This window comes from Scyliorhinus canicula, chromosome 1, assembly GCF_902713615.1.
Source record: "Scyliorhinus canicula chromosome 1, sScyCan1.1, whole genome shotgun sequence".
NCBI classification, from domain to species: domain Eukaryota; kingdom Metazoa; phylum Chordata; class Chondrichthyes; order Carcharhiniformes; family Scyliorhinidae; genus Scyliorhinus; species Scyliorhinus canicula.
The window spans coordinates 164,374,991-164,399,355 of NC_052146.1; the positions used below are offsets into that span (position 1 = coordinate 164,374,991).

At 45.0% G+C, this 24,365-nt stretch overlaps 1 protein-coding gene across 3 annotated transcripts in view; it reads left to right on the forward strand.

The window, feature by feature from the left end:
- nfyc (nuclear transcription factor Y, gamma) overlaps positions 1–24,365 on the forward strand; it is a 111,330-nt gene that overhangs the window by 81,730 nt on the left and 5,235 nt on the right. For all 3 annotated transcript variants that reach the window (XM_038802097.1, XM_038802106.1, XM_038802086.1), the window contains 3 exons: positions 7,848–8,000; positions 13,023–13,133; positions 14,284–14,358. In XM_038802097.1, coding sequence (XP_038658025.1) covers positions 7,848–8,000; positions 13,023–13,133; positions 14,284–14,358 — 339 coding nt within the window. The remainder of the gene's footprint in view (positions 1–7,847; positions 8,001–13,022; positions 13,134–14,283; positions 14,359–24,365) is intronic.

A 24,365-nucleotide genomic window follows, 5' to 3' on the forward strand; every position in this document is an offset into this window, starting at 1 on the left:
CACTACAGTGGTAGTTACAGGTTTGATCTTAGTGCTAGGGTCACCTGAGACCATGAATTGAGGGTAGAGATGTATGTGGTACAAACTATTGTTCATCAGTGCCAAATGTAAACGTACCTAATGTCAAAACTATTTGCACAGTGGTTTACATGCAAAAACAAAGGACAACAACACCATTTTTTTGGTGTGTGTGCAATACTATATTTAAAATACTCATGTTTTAATGCAGTTGAATTATTTTACAATCTGAAGAATTTTCCATCAGAAGATGATGGCAGTTAGCAGATAAATTAGAATCTCCCTATAAATAACCTGACTCAGTGAAGCTTCTAATTGGTCTGCTTAAACTAAATTACGTGATCAAATTCCCAGTCTCTGCAGATAGAACATTGCATTGTATTCTTAAAAGAAAATACCGGCACCCTACTCCCCTGACTTCGTATCATGACCCAAATCAGAGTTTCACAGCCATTTGAATTATGCAGCATAGAAGAATATTCAATCTATCTGGGCTGGCTGTTTGAAAGAACTATCCAATGAATGCTACTTGCATGCTCTCTCTCCATAGATGTGCGATTTCTTCCCCTTTTTTCAGGTATTTATCCAATTATTTTAAAAATTACTGTTGAAATTGCTTCACCACTCTTTCAGGCATCACATTCCAGATCATAATTCTTTGCATAAAAAGATTTATCTTCATCCAATCTCAGGATCTTTTGCCAATTATCTTAAACCTGTGCCCTCTGATTACTGACCTTCCCATTACTGGAAAGTGTTTCCCCCTTTTTAACGCTTATGTGATTACATATATTTACTTTGGATCGGGGGAAGGATCAGATCCACTATTCCAGTTTGAAGTGCCTGCTTATTGGTTCACAGAATCCTAGATTGAAAGGCCATTTTGGCTGTGCTGATTCTCTGAAGGAGCAATTCACTTAGAGCTTCACCCTGTAGCCCTGCACATTTTTCTTTTTCGACAATCCAATTTCCCCTTCAATAACTTGATTAAATCTGCCTCCAACACACTCTGAAGTGCACCCAGGTCCTAACCACTTACTGCATCAAAATGTTTTTCCTCCAGTCATTATTGCTTCCTTTGCCAATGATCTTAAAACCTGTGTCCTCTGGTTCTTGATCTTTCCACCAATGGGGACAGTTTTTCCCTATCTACTCTGTCCAGATGCCTCATGATTTTGAACACCTCGACCAAATCTCCTCTCAACCTTCTTTTAAGGAGAAGAGTCCCAATCCACCTACATGACTGAAGTTCCTCGTAGAAACATAGAAAATAGGAGTAGGAGAAGGCCATTTGGTCCTTCGAGCCTGCTCTGCCATTCATTTTGATCATGAATGATCATCCAACTCAATAGCCTAATCCTGCTTTGGTCCCCTTTTGCCCTAAATTCTGTATCTAACTACTTCTTGAAAACATGCAATGTTTTGGCCTCGACTACGTCCCTGGACCCACTTCCCTGGAACCAGTCTCGTGAATCTTCCTGTTCTATCTTCAATGCCTTCACATCCTTCCTAACGTGCAGTGCCCTAAACTGAACACAATGCGCAAGTTAAGGCCAACCAAATGTTTATATAGGTTTAACATAACTGTTTGCTTCTGTACTCTATGCCCCAATACTAAAACCCAGGCTGCTGTATGCTTTATTAACTGTGTTATAACGGTTGAGAAGGGTTTTGCCTCCTCCGTTGGTCACAACAAAGGTTCTTTTTCAAGACACTGGGCGGGATTCTCCGCCGGCGGGATGCTCTGTTTTGCCGGCACCCAGGGGTTTCCTGGCGACGTGAGGCTGCCCCACAATAGGAAACCCATTGACCGGCCAGCGTATCGGAGCATCCCGCCAGCGTGGTAAGGCAGAAATGTGGCATAGCATGTCAGAGCATCCTGCCCACTATTTTTCCAGGTCAGAATGTATTTAATTATTTTTGTAGTGAGTAATACAGAGCCAATCAAACCAGTTGTAAGAGAAAATTTAATGATCATTAAACCAGAGAGAGAAACAAATAAAAACATGAAGGGCGGAATTCTCCGCAGGGGGCCGAATTCGTGACGGCCGTCGTGAACTCGGCCGAGGTTCATGACGGCCTCGGAGCCTGCTCCCCGCACCTAATCCGCCCCCACCCGGGGGGCTAGGAGCGGGCCTCCGTCTTTCTCGGCAGTGACCTCGTCACGCCGAGAATGTGAAGTCATGCGCGGGTTGCCGGTTCCAATGCGCGGATGACTTCATCGCGCAGACGGCACGAACCCGCGCATGCGCGGTGCCGTCTTTCTCCACTGCCGCCCGGCAAGACGTGGCGGCTTGATCTTGCTGGGCGGCGGAGGGGAAAGAGTGCGTCCGTTTTGGATGCTGGCCCGACGATCGGTGGGCACCGATCGCGGGCCTGCCCCTCCCGAGCACAGTCGCGGTGCTCCCGTCCAAATCGGGCCCCTAGATGCCCCAAACGGGCATCTGGCGCCTGTTTCACGAATGCAGCGACCAGGTGCGGTTGCTGCCATGGTGAAACGGGCGTGAAGGGCTGGCCGCTCGGCCCATCGGGCTCGGAGAATTGTCGTTCGCCGTGAAAAACGGCGAGCGGCGATTTTTCCGAGCCGGGGGGGGGGGGGGGGGGGGGGGGGGATCGCTGGGGGCGCCAGGGGGGCCCTCTTGTCAGGAGGCCCTCCCACGATTCTCCCACGCCACGTGGGGAGCGGAGAATTCCGCCCGAAGACTCTCACAAACATGTTGAAAATAAGGGAAGTTAGAATCCAATAAAAAAAAATTAAAATAACACAGTTAAGTGCCCTTTGCTTGAGTCATAAGTTGTTAAATGTTGCAGCTGATTTGTGTTCGCTGATTTCTTGGATTTGTTTATTGTCATATGTACCAAGGTACAGTGAAAAGTATTTTTCTGCGAGCAGCTCAACAGATTATTAAGTACATGAAAGAAAATATATAATGGGGGCAGCACAGGGTACACATAACAGCGGCATCAGGTGAAGCATACAGGGGTGTAGTGTTAATGAGGTCCGTCCATAAGCGGGTCGTTTAGGAGTCTGGTAACCGTGGGGAAGAAGCTGTTTTTGAGTCTGTTCGTGTGTGTTCTCAGACTTCTGTATCTCCAGTCCGATGGGAGAAGTTTGGGAGAGTGAGTACGCCGGGTGGGAGGGGTCTTTGATTATGCTGCCTGCGTTCCCCAGGCAGCAGGAGGTGTCGATGGAGTCAATGGATGGGAGGCAGGTTCGTGTGGTGGAGTGGGCTGTGTTCACGCCTCTCTGAAGTTTCTTGCAGTCAAGAAAAAGTTGCAATTATTTTGTTTGCTGGTAGGTTTCTTGATAGTTAAATTCTTGAATTGAGTGACACAATTTTTCCAAAAGAGAGAGATGTAGAAAATGCAGCTTTTAAGACTGTTTCATAAATATTCTCGACCACCTGTGTCACTTGCAATCTCTTTGCAGTGGCTGTAACCTGACATTTTATACTTCATCCATTGTGTATTTCCATGGGGTTTTGGTGGGTCATAGAATCCGTACAGCACACAAGATACATAAAAGATAGGAGCAGGAGGAGGCATTTTCGCCCTTTGAGCCTGCTCCGCCATTCATCATGATCATGTCTGATCAGCCAACTCAATAGCCTAATCCTGCTTTTCCCCCATAGCTTTTGATCCCATTCTCCCCAAGTGCTATATTCAAAGTTTTAGCATCAACTACGTCCTGTGGTAATGAATTCCACAGGCTCACCAATCTTTGTATGAAGGAATGTCTCCTTATCTCTGTCTGAAATTAATCCTCAGGCTGTGACCCCTGGTTCTGGACACACCCATCATTGGTAACCTCTTCCCTGCATCTACCCTGTCTACTCCTGTTAGAATTTTATAAGACTCTATGAGATCCTCCCTCATTCTTCTGAACTCCATCGAGAACAATTCCAACCTAGTCAATCTCTCATCATTTGACAGTCCCGCCATCCCTGGAATCAATCTGGTAAACCTCCCTCGAGAGCAAGAACATCCTTCCTCAGAGAAGGAGACCAAAACTGCACACAATACTCCCAAGTGTGGCTTCACCAAGGCCCTGTACAATTGCAGCAACGCATCCCTGCTTCCATATTCGAAACCTCTTGCAATGAAGGTCAACATACCATTAGCCTTCTTTACCGCCTGCTGCACCTGCATGCTTACCTTCAGTGAATGGTGCATTAGGACACCCAGGTCCCGCTGCACACACTCCTCTCCCAATTTACAACCATTCAGGTAGTAATCTGCCTTCCTATTTTTGCTTCCAAAATGAATAACCTCCCACTTATCCAAATTATACTGCATCTGCCATTGGTTTGCCCACTTGCCCAACCTGTCCAGATCTTGCTGTAGCATCCCTGCATCCTCATCACAATTCACCCTCCCACCTAATTTGGTATCATCTGCAAACTTTGAGATGTTACATTTTGTTCCCTCATCAATCATTAATATATATTGTGAATAGATGGGGTCCCAGCACCGATCCCTGTGGTATCCCACTGGTTACTGCCTGCCAATTTGAAAAGGACCCCTTAGTCCCTACTCTGTTTTCTTTCTGCCAAACAGTTTTCTATCCACCTCAATATATTTCCCCAATCCCAAGCGCTTTAATTTTGCGGGACTTTGTCAAATACCTTCTGAAAGTCCAAATATACCACATCAACTGGCTCCCCCTTGTCGACTGTACTGGTTACCTCTTCAAAGAATTCCAACAGATTTGTCAAGCATAATTTTCCCTTCATAAATCCATGCTAACTCTGTCTGATCCTGCCACCTTTCTAAATGTTCTGTTATAAAGTCCTTGATAATGGATTCAAGCAGTTTCCCCACTACCGATGTTAGGCTTACTGGTCTATAATTCCCTGCTTTCACTCTACCTCCCTTTTTGAATATCGGAGTGACGTGAGCTACCCTCCAATCTGCAGAGACAGTTCCAGAGTGCATAGAATCCCGGAAGATGACCACCAATGCACCCATTATTTCCAGAGCCAACTCCTTAAGCACTCTGAGATGCAGATTCTCAGGCCCTGGGGATTTATCTGCCTTCAATCCCATTTCTCTACTCATGTTGATCTCTCTCAGTTCTTCCCTCTCTCTAAATCTTTCATTCTCCAACATTTCTGGGATCTGATTTGTGTCCTCATTTGTGAAGACAGAACCAAATTATATATTCAATTGCTCAGCCATTTCTTTGTCCCTGATTATGCATTCCCCTGTTTCTGTCTGTAGGGGGCCTACATTTCTCTTTACCAATCTCTTTCTCTTCATATATCTGCGGAAACTCTTAGTGTCAGTCTTTATGTTCCCTGCAAGCTTTCTTTCATACTTTACTTTCCCCATCTTAATCAATCTCTTCGTCCTTCTTTGCTGAATTCTAAACTGCTCCCAAACCTCAGAACTATTATTTTTCTTGGCCAATCTGTATGTGTCTTCCTTGTATCGGATACTGTTTCTAATTTCCTTTGTAAGCCATGGATTGGCCCTCTTACCCACTTTTGGTTTTGTGCCAGACAGGAATGAACAGTTGCTGTAGTTCCTCCTTGCGTTCCTTGAATGTTTGCCATTGTCTATCCACTGTCATCCCTTTAATTAACTCTCCCCAATCTATCAACTACTTCACTCTCCGTCTTGATAAAACATTCTTAAGGCAGCACGGTAGCATTGTGGATAGCACAATCGCTTCACAGCTCCAGGGTCCCAGGTTCGATTCCGGCTTGGGTCACTGTCTGTGCGGAGTCTGCACATCCTCCCCGTGTCTGCGTGGGTTTCCTCTGGGTGCTCCGGTTTCCTCCCACAGTCCAAAGATGTGCAAGTTAGGTGGATTGGCCATGATAAATTGCCCTTAGTGCCCAAAATTGCCCTTACTGTTGGGTGGAGTTACTGGGTTATGGGGATAGGGTGGAGGTGTTGACCTTGGTAGGGGTAGGGTGCTCTTTCCAAGAGCCGGTGCAGACTCGATGGGCCGAATAGCCTCCTTCTGCACTGTAAATTCTATGTTGTGGTCGCTCATCCCCAAGGTGTCTCGTACAGTCAGATTGGCAATGATTCCCTTCTCATTACACAGTACCCAGTACAAGATGGCCTGCTCTCTAGTTGGTTCCTCCACATATTGGCCTAGAAAACCATCCCGTATACACGCCAGGAATTCCTCCTCTATGGCATTGTGGCTAATTTGATTTGCCCAATCTATGTGAAGATTAAAATCACCCATGATCACCGATATTCCCTTATTATATGCATCATGAAGGAGGCCATTCAGCCTGTCAAGTCTGCACAAACCCTCTGGAAGAACACCTGCCTAGGTCCATTCCCGACTCCCCCGTCCTATCCCCGTAACCCCACCTAACCTGCTCATCTTTGGACACTTAAGGGGCAATTTAGCATGGCCAACCCCCCTAACCTGCACATCTTTGTGGGTGGAAAACATGTTCTCCCCATGTCTGCATGGGTTTCCTCTGGGTGCTCCAGTTTCCTCCCACAAGTCCCAAAGATGTGCTTGTCAGGTAATTTGGACATTCTGAATTTTCCCTCGGTGTACCCGAACAGGCGCCGGAATGTGGCAACTGGGGGATTTTCACTAACTTCTTTGCAGTGTTAATGTAAGCTTACTTGTGACAATAATAAAGATTATTATAATCGGAGCACCCGGAGGAAACCCACAGACACTGGGAGAATAAACAAACTCCAGAGATAGTCACTCAGGCTGGAATGGAACCCGGGTCGCAGGTGCTGTGAGGCAGCAGTGCTAACCACTGTGCCAATGTGCTGCCCAGTCTGTGGCAACCATTGTTTCACTATCCAGCACTTTGCATTTTAATGTGTCCCTTAGATAGTTTCAATGGATCGTTGATTTACAGGAAATGTCCCTCTCTTCAAACTCCCCTGAGAATATCCTGTTTATTCCTTCACCTGGAAAGGTGGCCTTGCACTTTAAAATAGTTTGTTTTGTCTAATTTCAAATTAGAGAGCTGGAAAGTATTTTCAAAAATAATGGGGTATAACCTCTTGTCAGCTGCAGTGGTCAACTTGCCCTGCCGCCTTCTGTGACCTTTGCACGTATTACCCCTTGATCCCTCTGCTGCTGCACTCTCTTCAGAATTTGTCCCTTCATTTTTTATTGCCCCTCTGCATTCTTCCTACTAAAATAAATCACTTCACATTTCTCTGCACTAAATACCACCTGCCATTTCTGTCCATTACACCAACCTGTCTATGACCTTTTGATGTACTGCACTGTAGTCCTTGCAGTTCACAATGTTTCCAAGTTTTATATTGTCTGCAAATTTTGAAATTGTGCCCTGTACACCAATGCCTAGGCCAATATATATCACAAAGAGCAGGAGTCATAACACCAATCCCTGGAACTCTACTATAAACCTTCCTCCATCCAAAAAAAGTCCATTAACCATGACTCCGTTTCCTGTCACTCAGCCTTGTGTATCCATTATCTCTTTTATTCCATGGGCTCTAACTTTACTCACACCTCTGATGTGTGGCACTTTTATCAAATGCCTTTTGGAATTCCATGTACTTCACATCAACAGCATTATTCTCAGCAGCTCTCTCCGCTGTCTCATCAAAAAGTCCAAATAAATAAGTTAAACATGAATAATACTTAACAAATCCATGCTGGCTTTCCTTAATTAACCCACCATTTTCCCAAGTGACTGCTAATTTTGGTTGATTTTGTGATGGCAGCTACATCAAGACACCTGTAGATACAACATAACCTGAACTTATCCAATAGAATTTAATTGTAAATAAAACAGTAATGCTTGCCTTTACTTTATTCTGGAAGCAGCATGAGATTAAGCTTGTCCCATGCTGTCTTGTTGCAGAGTGCCCCAGTGACGATGCAGGTTGGAGATGGACAACAGGTGCAGATTGTCTCAGCTCAGAACCAAACACAGCAGACTCAGACCAATTCAGGACAGACTATGCAGGTCATGCAGCAGATCATCACCAACACTGGCGAGATACAGCAAATACCGGTATGTACTCATTGGAATCACTTGTCCCAGTCATGGTAACCATGAAACTAGCAGCGATGTCATAAAAACCAAACTGGTTCAGTAAACTCCATTAGGGAAGGAAATCTGCCGGCCTTGCCTGGTCTGGCCAACATGTGACCCCAGACCCACAGCAACGTGAATGATTCTTCAATGCTCTCTGAAATGGCCTAGCAAACGACTTGTAACAATCTGCTACAAAGTTTAAAATGAATGAAACCAGGTGGGCAACCCTGCATCAATTTAGGCACCAGGAATGACCATGGCAAGCTCAGCCCTGTCAACAATGCAAAGACCTTCTTACTAATATCTGGAGGCTGGTTCCAAATTGAGAGAACCTGACTCACTGACACCACCATCACAATCCCTGGATATGTCCTATCCAACCACCAGGAGAGAGAGCAGAGGTGGTGGCACAGTGGTATACAGTCAGCAGGGAGTTTCCCTGGCAGTCATTTGACACATTTAACTCCAGACCCCATCAACTCGAACATGGCAGGGAGACCTCCTGCTCATTAGCACCAAACCTCCCAGTCCCCTTAGTTAATGAATCAGTACTCCTCCATATGAAACACCAATTGGTAGAAGCAACTGAGGGTTTCAAGGGGTGAGAATGTTCTCCGGTGAGGGGCCACGTCAGTGCCCATGACTAAGGCTTGGTAGTACTATTACTGACTGAGTTGGCCAAGTCCAGACGAACATATCTGCCAAACTGGACCTGCAACAGATGGTGGAGAAACCTACGTGACTTCGTCCCCACCAATCTACCTGTCACAAATGTATCTGTCCATGCAGGGGGGGAAGGGAAGAGAGAGAGACAAAGTCTCACCTTCACATTGAGGATACTCTCCATTGTGTTTTGTGGCACTACCCTTGTACTAAATGGGATATATTTAAAATAAATCTAGCAAACTGAAAACTGACATCCATGAGGCACTGTAGGGCAGCAGCACAATTGTATTCAATACAACCCATAACCCCATGGCCTGGCATATCCGTCACTCTTAACATTACCATCCAGCCTGGGGATCATCCCTGTTTTTTGAGGAGGGCATGTCAGGAGCAACACCAGACCTACCTAACAATGAGAGATGGTACTGGTGAAGTGCTACTTACACGACAATAACCCGCTCATTGCTCCAACAGGACCACTCGGCTCCTGACTTCATTACAGCCTCGGTCCAAATACAGACAAAGGCACTGAACTCCATATGTGGGAGTGACTGCCTTTGACATCAAGGCAGCGTTTGACATCAAGGAACCCTAACCGGTGGGGGGGTGGGGACCTTCTACTGGTTGGAGCAATACCTAGCACGAAGGAAGATGGTTGTGGTTGTTGGAGGTCAGTCATCTCATGCATCACTGCAGGAGTTCCTCCGGGTAGTGTCCTAGACCCAACCATCTTCGGCTGCATCATTAACGACCTTATAATATAGTTAATATAGTCGAGAACTTCCTGGATGCCTTGTTTCCAGTAGTCTGTTAAACACACCCTACTACCTTTTCTGATGATATTTCGGGGTGGTAGCACAACTAACTGAATCACAAGGATCCCAACAAAACTGCCAGAGACGGGAAAGTGAACACCATCTAGAGTACAGTAACTAGGGAATGACTGAAGCAACAAATCGGAAGGAAAAGTGCCAATGGAGAACTGAGACCGTGAAATTGAAGTAATGGACAATCATGAGAAAAAGCCCTCCTTCTACCCCACTTTGACCACATGGAAGATCTCGACCAATCAATCAATTGAATGAAGTTCAAGTTTCCCCAACCATCTGCAACTCAACTGCACTGTCCAAAGGTGCAAGAGTAAACGCTTTGATGAGGAAAGAGAGATAACAGAAATTCTGTCATCCCTCATTGAACCGAAGAACCTGCTCAAATTTGCAACTTCTTTACAAGGTAGAAGTGCTGATCAACCAGGTCAAGCCGGATCAATTCAAGAGGAATTTCCAAAATGATTTAGTAATCTGGGGAAGCTTCAAAGACTTTCTGCATTAATTTAAAGCCAAATGCCAAGATGGTGTGTTTATTTACCTCGGGAACAGTTCCCCCATCCTCTCGAACAAGATGAGGCAAATTATTGACTCCATGCCACACCAGGGAATGATATCAACAGTAATGCAACTGATTTCTTGCTACTCCAGCATTGTGCCTGTACCCAAGCATAACAGCTCACTTCCGTAAAGAGAGAGGTCTACCCTAAGGTGGTGAAACTCTCCAGGAGCTCAATTTTCACTAAACCAGATGTCAGTAGTGACTTTTGGCAGCTGCTAATTAAACATGGCTTCAAAATTGTTAACTGTACTTATCAGCACCCAAGTTCATTCAATGTACCATGACTGGTGTTTTGGAAGGTTATCTGCCATATGGATGATATTCTCCAAAGTGGCCGCAGGCTTTGCACTTAATCATAAATGAAAGTTCTCTAAATTCACTATCAACATCTTGGGCCATATTGTTCTCATGTCTGACTTTCAAACAGATGGTCAGAAAACTGCAGCCAAGAAGAATTTCTCACCGGCCCTTAATGTTACCAAATTTTGGTGATTTAGGAGCATAGTTAATCAGCTGAGAAATTTCCTGCCCAGTCTTGCACATATTGAAGCTAAACGTGGCCTGGTATTGGAACAAACATCAACAGAAAATGTTTGACATAATCAAAGGCATGCTCATGTCCACACAAACACTGGCCCATTACAACCCAAACTATAGTTGTGGCTGATGGCTCAGTATTGTTCAACATACTCAGTATTGTTCAACATACTCAGTATTGTTCAACATACTCAGTATTGTTCAACATACTCAGTATTGTTCAACATACTCAGTATTGTTCAACATACTCAGTATTGTTCAACATACAGTGAGATGGCTCTCACAGACTTGTATCCTATGCCTTTAGAGCACTGACAGAAACAGAGCAATGGAATGCTCTCATTTAAAAAGAGGCCTTGGTATTCACATGGGCTTGCAAAAAGTTTGGGACTTGAATTCCCCATTTTGATTACGGCTCATGAGGTTTGATGCCACTACAGAATACATCCGCGGTAAGCACAGATGACAGCTGAGGATTTGTCCCACATTCTTGGAAAAGCCTGCGCAAAACTTGTCTACTAAGTGCCTTCTGGAGATGACCTAGATTCTAGAAGAAATTTGAGTGGTCCAGAAAGTTGATGATGAGAGTGCACAGATACGGGGTGTACTGTTACTGGACAGGCTGGATCTGTTTCAAAATCTGTATTTTGAAGGAGTACTTTGCACAGTATCATGAATGTCATTCCCAGGGTCCTCAGGCTACACATGCTCCAACAGCTACACTGGGGCACTTGGGTATCATCAAGTGCAGGACTCGGGCTCACAATTCAGTCTGGTGCCCGGGTATCTTCAAAGCTATTGAAGTCATGATTTCCAATTTTATTACTTGTGCCATCCGTAGACAAGGCCACAAAAAAACACTCTTAACGGGGGGGGAGATTATGCACTTGGCTCCTAAATCTCCCACATGGATTTCGGTCACAAAGTGACAGAGATAGAAAAGGTGTGGAAAAGAGGGCACTAGTAGGTGCACAGTGCCCTGTCATACAACTGTTATCATACACTCTCACTAGAGGAGTCTGTCTGTGCTCGAGACCAGGCCTGGCCAGGTTTTGAGTCGGTCCATTCGTCCACACTCCTATCTGGTGCACACTGACCACAGTATCCTCCAGTAGAACAGATCTGCACTGGAGTTCACCAGCTGACAGCCTCTGCAGGATTATATTGACAACCCAAACAACCGAGAAGTCAACCCGGCCTGAGTCACAGGCCTCTCGACAAGAGAATTTTTCTCCTAACCCTCCCCCAAAGGAAACAAGAACACAATCCAACAGACAAGTCAAGGTGGTGGGATCGATCTGATTAAAGGCCCAGTTGACAACTGAAATTAGGATTTACTGGCTAAGTAAACGGAGATCGGGGTGTCGCAATGGTTAGCACTGCTACCTCACGGTACCGAAGACATGGGTTCGACCCCAGCCCCGAGTCACCGTCCGTGTGGAGGTTACACATTGTCCCTGTGTCTGTGAGAGTCTCATCCCCACAACCCAAAGATGTGCAAGGTAGGTGGACTGGCCACACTAAATTGCCCCTTTATTGGAAAAATTAATTACTTTTTTTTAAAAGTAAAAGGAGGAAGTTGGTCTTCAAGGCAGCTGAGTTTGAGTAACTGGGAGAATGGGATGGATTCTATACAGGCAGTGCACGTGAGGCGATTATGGGGGACAGTCCAGCAGTTCTGATTGGCTTGAAATGCTCTCCACGGTGGGGCTGGTCAACGTGAAGTCCCACGTTCATTCCCTGTGTTGAGTTGGCTGAGGTTTCACCTGGAGCAATAGTAAACCTTGTAAAATTGATCTATAAACTATAACTATAGTAAACTATAAAATCTGCTGGGAATTCTGTGCTGGATCGTCCTCCAGTAATCCCTTTTGGAATGCATCTTTGGTTTGAAGTCTGATCATATGGGGTCAGGTTTGTAGATCCTCTCCCAAGGTTCAATAGTCTATTGACATTCTCTGTCCAAACTTGCACATATAAATGGATAAGATAACGGGGAGGCTGGTACCCATGAAATTGGATCCTTGTTTAAAAAGACTACTTTGAGAAGACTTCTTTCAAACATCTCACAACTCTTATACTTATAATGGGTTACTGTTATGAGGGCAAACAGTCATTGCCTTCAGGACAGTTGGGGAAGGAGAAGGCACATTAAATGTACCTGTTCGTGGAGGATATAGCCAGACTTGGTGACAAACTTGATGAAGGTGATATAATATCTACTAATGTTTGAATGCACATTGTTTCGACCCTAATGATCTTTATTTGAAACAGAGGAGTGTTTGTGTATTTAGCGAGGTGTAAAAAATTAACATGTTAGGGTTGCATATGTTTAGCTTCGAAGGTGCTGGAGAAGATTTTAAAATGGCCTGAAATGAGGTTCTTTCTTTCTGTTGTGATCCGTAGGTGCAGTTGAATGCTGGACAACTGCAGTATATTCGTCTGGCTCAACCTGTATCTGGAACACAAGTGGTACAAGGACAAATCCAGGCCCTCGCCCCAGGAAATCCACAGCAGGTAGGCAGGTACTTTATCGTCTACTGAGTCAACCTGGGCTGGACAATTGATGGCCAGCAGCACGGTTCAATTCCCGTACCAGGCTCTCCGATCAGGCGCCGAAATGTGGCGACTAGAGGCTTTTCACAGTAACTTCATTTGAAGCCTACTTGTGACAATAAGCAATTTTCATTTCCTTTCATTTCATTTCATTTAAATCAGTTAATTCATTGGGCTGACCATTAACATGCGTAAAGCAAAAGTACCCAATCATTTTTTTCCAATTACACAACCGCGGGGAGCAAAAGTTCAGAAATTGATATATAGAAAACCTCACTAATTAAGGGCCTCTGCACATTTCGTAGACCAGATTCTTTGTCCAGCTTTCATTGCCAACCCTTTATTTTGTGTGTCATTTAAAGGAGTTTTGAGGGCTGAGGTTAAAGAGAGAATGTTATTTTTCACACCTAGAAGCTGTTGGCTTGTGTCAAGAGGTCAGCCTTGCAGCTTTGTTTTATTGTAGGGAGGTTTACCTTTTGCCAGGCTACTCAAAAAGGCCATTCATCATCCTGTAGATTTGTGTCTTGTGTTTCAGTCACTCTCGTTCTACAATAATGTGGTTTCTCCAGTGAATGGCTACATACTAAATGTAATGATTAAAGAGCAAAGTTGACCACCGTCTGCAGAGACTGAACCAGAGAAGTTCTGAGTAGTCAATTTGCAGTCGGTGCCTGTTGTCCGTGTTCGGTTCAGATGGGCACACATGACTGTCAGATTAGTGTAAGCAATGCAGCAGCTGCTCTACTGTTGGACAGAAACCTTTTTAAAAGATTTCCCTCCCTACTTACAATGACAAAGAGTAGAAACTCCATTAACAGCAAGTAACTGTGACCCTTCGTCGTCTAGGAAACCTTCAGTTTACAAATGACTACCTGTGCCTCAAATGATTAGGTGTGTTTTGCTGGGCATTTTTCCACAGAGGGAAGATTAGATAGCAATGTACATCTTTGGTATAAGGGTGGACTGCTGGGTAGGGAGTTGGGTCACTGTTCCGCGACAGGATAATATGTAATCTGGGGAACTTAAAACTAAAATAAAAATGGAAGCAGAAATATTGGTTCTACTGTTGTTTGTATTCCATTTTGGTAAATGCTTTTCCCATGTATTATAGGTAGGACAGGCGGAGGTTCAGCAGGGACAGCAACAACAGCAGCAACAACAATACAGCCAGTTTACTGACGGACAGGTATACTGTTATTTTTAATGATCCTGTTTTTATTTCCACAAAATGTCAGAAATATTAGAAATTTGAGCTGAGCTTTCTGATCCACATGGTCGACCTGAAAAGTCCTCCTTGCTAACATCTGAGGGCTTGTGTCAAAATTGGGAGTGCTGTTGTAAAGAATTGTCAAGCGACAACCTGATATAGTCATACTCACAGAACCATTCCTTGCAGATCATATCCAAGACACCACCATCCTTGGTTATGTCCTGTCCCACCGACCGGGAAGATTCGCAAGAGGTGGTATCACAGTGGTATAGAGTCAGTGGAGCGTAGTGCTGAAAATCCTCAACATCTACTCTGGACCCCACAAAGTTTGACCCGCGACAGGTCAAACATGGCTAAGGAAATCTCCTTCTGATTACCACGTACCACTGAGGGTAGATGGAGATTGGATTGGATTGGATTTGTTTGTGTACCGAGCAACGGTGAAAAGTTGTTCTGCATCCAGACAGATCATTCCATACATGTAAAAAAACATAGGGCAAACGCAGGTTGGTCGCTGAGTTCTTAAATATGGACTAGTCCACTGACTACAAGCAGTCACATAGAAGCTCTTCTGTTGCCTCGGACCAGCACTGCATGACCTTCTTAGCCGGATTCTCCTGCGTATGTTTCTGCTTGTTTGCCAGGAGAAGGATCACCGTCTTATGTTCCGATTTTCTGAAGTGCATTCGGAGGACGGATTGGTAGGGGCCTTTCATTTTTGTGTAGCAGTGGTCGAGAGTGTTGTCGCCCCTGGTGGGACAGATGTGTTGATGGAATTTTGGCAGTACCCTTTGAGGTTGGCCTGTTTGAAATCACCGGCCATGATGGACATTTGCCAGGAGTAGGTTGGGGAGAGGAGACTTGAAATTGCATTGTGTCAGTCTTCCCTGCAGACCGCCGCATTTCCCTCCGTCGGCGGCTGTTTCTAAATGGTCCCGGGATCTGATCTGTCAGGGTCCTGGGTGCTGGCTGCGATTTTAGGGTTGCCCGAGCGGGAGGGGGCATGTTGGGCCCCGGGAATCTGCGGGTAGGGGTGTACCTTTCCGTGCGTTCGGGTACTCCGTCGTTTCTAGGGAGTCTGTAGTCCGGGTTTGAGTTGCAGGCAGGGGCTTCTTGGGTCAGGTTAGGCCGAGTTCCGTGTTCGTTTTCAGCATTGGCGGTCTGGTTGGACGCTCCTGGGAATCGGGCCTTGGAGTAGGTGTTGCCGGGCATCCTTCCTTCCTAACCCTAACCCTAATTTGTTTTTATGGAAGCCAATGGTCACTGATATTTCATGTCCCCTGCGGGCGGTTAGATTCTTCTTCCTTCTATCCTCCGGTAAGCCGGGGCCTGGGCGGGCCTCTCCGGGTCTTGTGGTCGGGGGCCTGGCTGGCGGCTGAATCGGGCGATCCGCGGGCTGGCATTGTTTCTCAAGCCGGGTCAGGCACTACCAAGGGCCGGGTCAGGTCCTACACGAGGTCTGGGTCGGATTCCAGGTCGGGCCTCATCCACTTCCAGGTCGAGGCCAGAGTCGGGTCGTTGGAGGAGTCCTGTCTGGTCGGTTGATCTGGGCCAGTCCACGGGAGTCTGAGGATCTTCAAACCTGCAAGAGAACACAAAAGGAGAAAGATTAGAGATAGTGTTAGTGCTAGAATTAAGTTTTAAGAGGTTAGTATGGTTATAACGAGATGTAGGAAGAGCATCTGTGTGAGAGAGCTCGCAGAGAGTCGCAATTCTCCAACACCATTTTGCTTTGGAATGGAATATACTTTGCATTGGGAGACTTCAATGTCCATCATCAAGAGTAACTGTGTAGTACCACCACTGAGTGAGCTAGCAGAGTCCTGATTGCTAGATTGAATCTGTGACAGATGGTGAGGGAACCGGCAATACGCTCCACTTGCCTGAATGAGCACAGCTCCAAAAGTGCATGAAGCTCAACATCATACAAGATAAAGCAGCCCTCTTGATTGGCACCTGAAGGTGGTGTTAAGTCTCTCCACCGCCGACGTGTACAGCAGCAACTCCCCAAGGCTCCTTCAACAGCATCTTCTAAACTGGCGACCATACCACCTAGAAGGACAACAGATACCTAGGAACATCATCACCTGCAAGTTCCACTGCAAGGCACTCATCCTAACTTTGAAATATTTTGCCATTCCTTCACAAGGTCAAAAATCCTGGAACTCTCCCCAACAGAACTGTGGGTGTATCTACACCACATGGTCTGCAACGGTTCAAGAAGGCTACCACCTTCTGAAGGCAATTGGGGATGGGCAATAGAAATGCTGGCCTAGCCAAAGACGCCCACGTCTATGAAAGAATAGAAAAAGAGGTAGCTAGTCCGTTAATACTGTAATGTGGTCCAGTTCTTGTTTTAATGTATAAATAGATATTAGTGTTAATGGGTGAAATTGGAACAGAACTTGCAAACAAGCCGAAACATGCAGAGAAGTTTGGTTCTTTTTAAAGGGATTGTAGTCTTGCTGCGATACAGCAGCAAATCTGGCTACTTGGTTGGCTGCCTGTGGGAGTGTGAGAGATGCTCAGCCATCAGCAGAGATAGTGCCAACTTCTCCTTTGGGGCCATAATACTGCACTATTTATGTTTGTGCAGATTACTGTAGTGTAATGGCTATGTTGCTGGATTTGTAATTCGAAGAACGCAAATCAAAACTTGCAGGTGATGATGTTCCTAGGTATCTGTTGTCCTTCTAGATGGTATGGTCGCCAGTTTAGAAGATGCTGTTGAAGGAGCCTTGGGGAGTTGCTGCTGTACACGTCGGCGGTGGAGAGACTTAATTTGAATGTGCAAACAATATTAAAATAATTGGTGTCAGTAAAAGCTTATCGATTATTGTAAAGAGCCAACTGGTTCAGTATTGCCCTTTATGGAAATAATTCTACGGTCCTTGCCTGTGTGGCTGGAGTCCCACACCAACGTGTTTGACTCTTGGCTGCCCTTTTGAAGTGCCTAGCAAATTGAGAGATTGATTATTATGAAAAAAATCATTCTTTATTATACCCGTAATTCTTACCTATCAGAATTCTTCGTGTTTAGGTTAAGAGTAAAAATGATCCAAAGTCAATGATTTTGTTCTTTAGCCTTCCACATCTTCTAATGATCCTTGTGCAACTGTATGTGTTGCGTCAATAAACTAGCTTGTGTTTTTGTGCAAATAATTAAATCCTATGAGAATCCTAGCCTGCAATATGGTGTAATAATGAGGAGCTGTTAACACCTTACAGTAATTATTGCCGTAGACCTGTGAATTTACCATACATTGCCAATGGCAAATCAGAGGATACATGTACATGGGCTCACTAATTGCCAATAGCAGATAACCATCCTGCTCCTTAAAGAATTTGATTTTCATAGAATCTCTACAGTACAGAAGGAGGCCATTCAGCCCATCGAGTCTGCACCGATCCTCTAAAAGTGCACCCCACCTAACCTTTTGGGCACTAAGGCAATTTAGCCAGTCCACCTAACCTGCACATCTTTGGACTGTGGGAGGAAACCAGAGCACCCTGAGAAAAGTCACGCAGACACGGGGCGAAAGTGCAAACTCCACACAGACAGTCGGAATTGAACCCTGGTCCCTGGCGCTGTGAGGCAGCAGCACTTGCCACTGAATTTGTGAGCCCTTCTCCTCGCTTCAGTGGTGTGGTTGCTGAAATAAATACATTGTATTGGAGATAGATCTGTTAGTGTAAAGAGTACATGTTGTTCGGGGGCATGCTACGAAGAGTAGTTGAGGTTTAAAAAAAAAAATCCATTGTATCTTAAATGAAAATTGATTAAATTTTCAAAATGGAGGAGCTATAGGACCAAAGGTAGGTTTCATTTTAGATTTCTCGAGCAAAGAGCCAGCACAGATACAATAGGCTGAATAGACTCCCTCGATTCCAAATGTATTTCATGTTTTTCTCTTCTTGAGGTGATAGTTGGCATACAATGTGTAAGTAATAGTAGAGGCTGTAAATGGATGCCAGAACTTGGGCAATATAATGTTGTGGATGTGGTCAGATGGCATACTTTATTCGGGAAATACGATTGTGTTTGGATTTTTTCCCCAGTGCTTCCTGGTACCTTGTCCAAGTACCTCCTCATTGTAATATGTGATCCTAGCTGTGAGCCACTGCTGTGATCAGCTGTTCGGTGTTGAACTGGTGACCTGTTTCGGTGTCTGTCACTGGGGGCTGCAATAGCTGCTTTTGTTGACCATTAATTGATGTAAGCAAGTAATTCGGGCAGTGGCATTGGGATGGAGAGTATTGCCTCCGCATTCCCTTGTTCTAGGTTATAGTTTGGGCATACTGTGCCTCCTCTATGGTATATTTGAGCACTCTGCAAATTTGCTATGAAACGGTGATGATTTAACTAAGTCTTTTGGACTTGGGACCCATGCCTCCTGCCAACCTGCTCTAGAGTTGTCGGTTTTGAATTTGCTATTTTTTTTTTACACACCTCCTCTTCGATCTCTGTTTTGTTTAAAACTGACCTCTTTTGTAACCATGAGGTTAATAGTTCACCATCTGGTCTCCAGGATTTTCCAATTCATTGATTTTAAATTGAGGCACAGCTCATTCTTTCTGGGGCCTCAAACTCTGGGACAACTTCCCTTGCTCTTAATATCGTCAGGTTTTTAAAATACGTGCTTGGTGTCACCTAATTACCCCATAGTCATTTGTCTTGTCATTTACTTTGTTGAACTTTAGCACTGCCTGCTGCTTTAAAAAAAAAGTACTGCTATTCTGCAGTGGCATTCATGACCTCAGGACATCCAAAGTACTACAAATTCCTCAGTCCTGTGGTAGAGTCAGCATAGATTATGTTCCAATCTCTGTGGTGGATATTAAACCCACAAACTTCTGATTTGGGTAAAAGTGCTGAGCCTCTTGGGCGGTTGGACCCCAACTCACCCTGATTTTACAGTGGAAAAGGAACAAAATAAGTCACAGATACCTGTTTCTGTGTCAAATTGCTTTGCTTGCCTTCAGTTTAGAAGCACAGTAATTTTCAAGCTACTGTACAGGACCATACTCAGCTGCTGAAAACTAGGTTAGGGCTTGGGTGGGGGATGGATGTAAATAATTTACAAAATAACAGTTTTGCTCCATGGAATTGCATTCCTAAAGAGTGAGAGCCAGTAGAAATTCATTAACTATTAACTCCATGTGCAATAAAGTAAAGCTGCACCTGATGGAGAAAAAGGATAACTTTTATCATTTAATTTTGCACATGCTTACTAACTGTGAATAATGTTTTAAAAAGGAAATTGCAGCATTAATTGAAGAACCAGAACATATTCTCAATCTCTCACTTACCACCTCGTCGCCCCCCCCCCCTTCCCTCGACTCCACCCCCTCAGTAACATTCCAGTGGAAAATGTTTTTTTACAGAAAAGAGTAGTTAACATCTGAGTGTTTTTTTATTTTTGTTGGTTCGTTATCAACCACATCTCTGCTGCCTTCCAACAAGAATGAACACACAGCCCCTTTCTGTGGCAATGTGACAAGAAGAGACCAGAAGAGTTGAGGGAGGTGGTGCAGTCGATGTGGTGTACATGAATTTTAGCAAGGTGTTTGACAAAGTCCCACATGGCAGGTTGGTCAAGAAAGTGAAAGCCCAGTGGGATACAGGGCAATGTGGCGAACTGGATAAAAAGTTGGCTTAGTAACAGGAAACAGGGGTAATGGTCAATGGCTGCCCTTGCAATTGGAAAGTTGTTTCAAGTGTTCCACAGGGCTCGGTGTTGGAACCCTTACTGTTTGTGTTATATATTAGGGATTTGGACGTGAACATGGAGAGCACGATTGGGAAATTTGCAGATTACACAAAGATTGGCCGAGTGGTGGACAGTGTCGAGGATAGCTATAATCTTCATAATAATGTGATAGATAATCTTTATTAGTGTCACAAGTACACTTACATTAACACTGCAATGAAGTTACTGTGAAAATCCCCTAGAGTTTACTGTGAAAATCCCCTAGATTGGTGGAGTGGGCAATAAAGTGGCAGATGGAATTTAACACAAAGAAATGTGAGGTCATGCATTTAGGGAGTTCAAACAGGTATAGAGAGTACACAATAAATGGGAAAATACTAAGAGGGTTAGAATAAGTGAGAGTTCTTGGTGTGCAAGTACACAGCCCGTAAAGGCAGCAGTTTAAGTAGACCAAGTTGTTAAAGCATGTGGAATGCTCTCCTTCATTGGCAGAGGTATAGCATATAAAAGTAAGGATATAATATTGGAATTGTATAAAACACTGGTGAGGCCACAATTGGCGTATTATGTGCAACTCTGGTCACCACATTACAGGAAAGACGTTATTGCTCTGGAGAGAGTCCAGAAGAGGTTTACAAGAATGTTGGCGAGGCTAGAATAGCGTAGCTATGAGGGGAGATTGGATAGGTTGGGGTAATTTTCCTTGGAACAAAGAAGGCTGAGGGGTGACTTAATTGAGGTGTACAAAATTATGAGGGGGAGAGATAGAGTGAACAGGTTAAAATTGCTTCCCTTGGCGGAGAATTAGAAACAGGGGACATAGATTCAAGATAAGTGGCAGACGGTAGCAAGGGGACAAGAGGAAGAACTTTTTTATGCAGAGGGTAGCTGGGATCTGGAATTCGCTGCTTGAGTTGGTGGTGGAGGCAGCGACTCTTTTTAAAAAGTACCTGGATCTGCACCCAAGTGCTGTAAAGTACAGGGCTATGGACTGGGTGCAGGAAGGTGGGATTAGAAAGGGCACTTGGGTGTCCTCTGGCTGGCATGGGCAAGAGGGGCCAAATGGCCTCCTGTGCGGTGACCTTTCTATGAATTTTTTCCCCCCAATAATTTAGAGTTACCAATTTATTTTCCAATTTAATGGGCAATTTAGTGTGGCCAATCCACCTACCCTGCACATCTGTGGGTTGTAGGGGTGAGAACCACCCAGACGCTGGGAGAATGTGCAAACTTTAACGGAAGTGACCCGGGGCCGGGATCGAACCTGGGTCCTGGGTACCATAAGATATGGAAGCAGAATTAGGCCACTCGGCCCATTGAGTCTGCTCCGCCATTCAATCATGGCTGATATTTTCTCATCCCCATTCTCCTGCCTTCTCCCCATAACCCTGATCCCCATATTAATCATGAACCTATCTAGCTCTGTTTTAAAGACACTCAGTGATTTGGCCTCCACAGCGTTCTGCGGCAGAGTTCCACAGATTCACTACCCCCTGGCTGAAGAAATTCCTCCTCATCTCTGTTTTAAAGGATCATCTCTTTTGTTTGAGATGGTGTCCCCTGGTTCGAGTTTTCCCAACAAGTGGAAACATCCCCTCCACGCCCACTCTATCCAGGCCTCGCAGTATCCTGTAAGTTTCAATAAGATTTCCCCCCCCACATCCTTCTAAGCTCTAACAAGTACAGACCCAGAGAGTTCCTCCTACAACAAGCTCTTCGTTCCAGGAATCATTCTTGTGAATCTCCTCTGGACCCTTTCCAAGGCCAGCACATCCTTCCTTAGATACGGGACCCAAGTGCTAACCATTGTGCTACCGTGCTGCCCTGTATGAATGTGTTCTGCTCATACTATCACAATGCATGTTGGAAGGCTCTCCAAGTATTTTTCTCCCCCAGGTTACTTCTGATGTATATCTTTGCCTCTTTGATCACCAGAAGCATGGTGACATCACCTGAATGTCTACAGTTGATTTTCACAACTATGCTGACAGTGCTGAATATATTTCAAGTTACGACAGTATCCAGTTAATGCCGGTCATCGAAAGGTGGATCAGTCACGTTCCCCACTTTAATAAGCCAAAACCAACCTTTTTGGCTCTTGCCTGCAGCTAAATGCCATTTAGCTATAATTCCCATCAATCTCAACTAACAGTTGTAACTGGTAGATATGATGCCAAGGCATATGACATGCTAGCCTTCATCAGCCGGGGCATTGAGCAGTTCGTGCTGCAGCTGTATTGAACCTTAGTTAGGCCACACTTGGAGTATACTGTTCAATTCTGGTCGCCATCAGAAGGATGTGGAGGCTTTGGAGAGGGTACAGAAGGGGTTTACCAGGATGTTGCATTGTATGGAGGGCCTTAGCTATGAGGAGAAGTTGGATAAACTCTTTGTTCTCACTGGAATGAGGGAGGTTGGGGGACGATCTGGTCGAAGTCTACAAAATTCTGAGTGGCTTGGACAGAGTGGATAGTCAGAAGCTTTTTCCAATAGAATCCCTACAGTGCAGAAGGAGACTACTTGGCCATCAAGTCTGCACCGACCCTTCAAATGAGCGCACTACCCATGTCCCCTATCCCCATAACCTAAACTGCACATCCTGGACACTTATCATGCCCAATACACCTAACCTGAACATCTTTGGACTGTGGGAGGAAACTGGAGCACCCGGAGGAAACCCATGCAGACACAGGGAGAACATATAAACTCTACACAGACTGTGACCCAAGGCCGGAATTGAAACCGGTTCGTGGTGTTGTGAGGCAGCAATGTGCCACTCTCGTCCCAGGGTGGAAGAGTCAATAACTAGATGGCATAGGTTTAAGGTGTGAATGGGCCAAAGTTTAGAGGACATGTGCGAGGGATATTTTGTACACAGAGGGTAATGGGTGCCTGGAACTCGTTACCGGTGGAGATAATGGAGGCAGGTACGATAGTGATGTTTAAGGGGTGTGTTGACAAATACATGAATAGGATGGGACTAGAGGAATACGGATCCCGGAAGTGTAGAAGGTTTTAGGTTAGACGGGCAGAATGGTCGGTGCAGGCTTGGAGGACCCATAGGCCTGTTCCTGTGCTGTACTTTTCTTTGTTCTCTTGTTTTTTAATGTGAGACAGCAGGTTCAACCCAACTTCCCCAGTCACATCGTTCCTGTTTTTAAGACCATTGTGCTCCACAGCATTAACTACCTCTGATCCACCAGGACTGCTGCACTCTCCTGAGGTGCTGCCTTTGAAATGAGACCTAAAACCATCTGACATCTGAAGTGGACTTCTAAGATGTCGTAGCACTATTTTCAATTCTCCCCAGAGTATCTGGTCATTATCTCATTGTGGGAGCTTGCTGTGCACCTATTGGCTGCTGCGTTTCTTAATAACAACATTACACTTTAAGGTGCATAATGCAAAGATGATTTCAAAATATGTTGGCATGTTCCAAGGTTGTGATAAATGTTGTTTAAAAATAACATCTGTTTCTCTTTGGTCACCGAATCTTTAGTCCACATTTTCACCATGAGCTTCAACTGATCCATAGCACAACAGCTCGCTTCCTCACGCTGTTGTACTCTCTCACGTTCCACTGGCTTCCTGTACCCCAGTAACTTGCTTCAACATTTTCATCTTCACCTTCTTATCTTTGCTCGATCTATTTCAGAATGTTCCTGTCCTCTATCTTGCACACGTTCTCAACTCCTCTTACAGAGTGCTAGCAGTGGAAGTTGAGGAAGGCCACTTAGTCACTGCCTCCCTCCCCACTTCCATCCGGCCTTAATAATGGTGAATGGTGGCACAGTGGTTAGCACTGCTGCCTCACAGCGACAGGGACCCAGGTTTGATTCCGGCCTTAGTTGACTGAAGTTTGCACGTTCTCCCAGTCCAAAGATGTGCAGGTTAGGTACAGAGGTTGGATGGTTGAATGGACGAGGTAGAGTGCTATTTTGACAAGTTGGTGCAAACTCAATGGGCCAAACGGCCTACTTCTGCACATTAGGGATTCTATGAACCACTGCTTTCAAAGAACAATGGCTGAACATCCTTCTGTACCTTGTCATTGGTACCATCACCCTATCTCATTTTTCTATCCTGCCTAGTCTCCAGTTTACTTTCCTCCTTGATGTGAAGCTGATGTTGAGATGTTGTGGGGTGAAAGGAGGTTCCTGTGGAACAGACCAGTAAACATTGGCTTGGTCCAGTTGCATTGTGAACTGTATTTGTGAACTGTAAATTCAATGTATGCTCCGCTTCGAGATATCCTGAATCTTGGCTACCTTA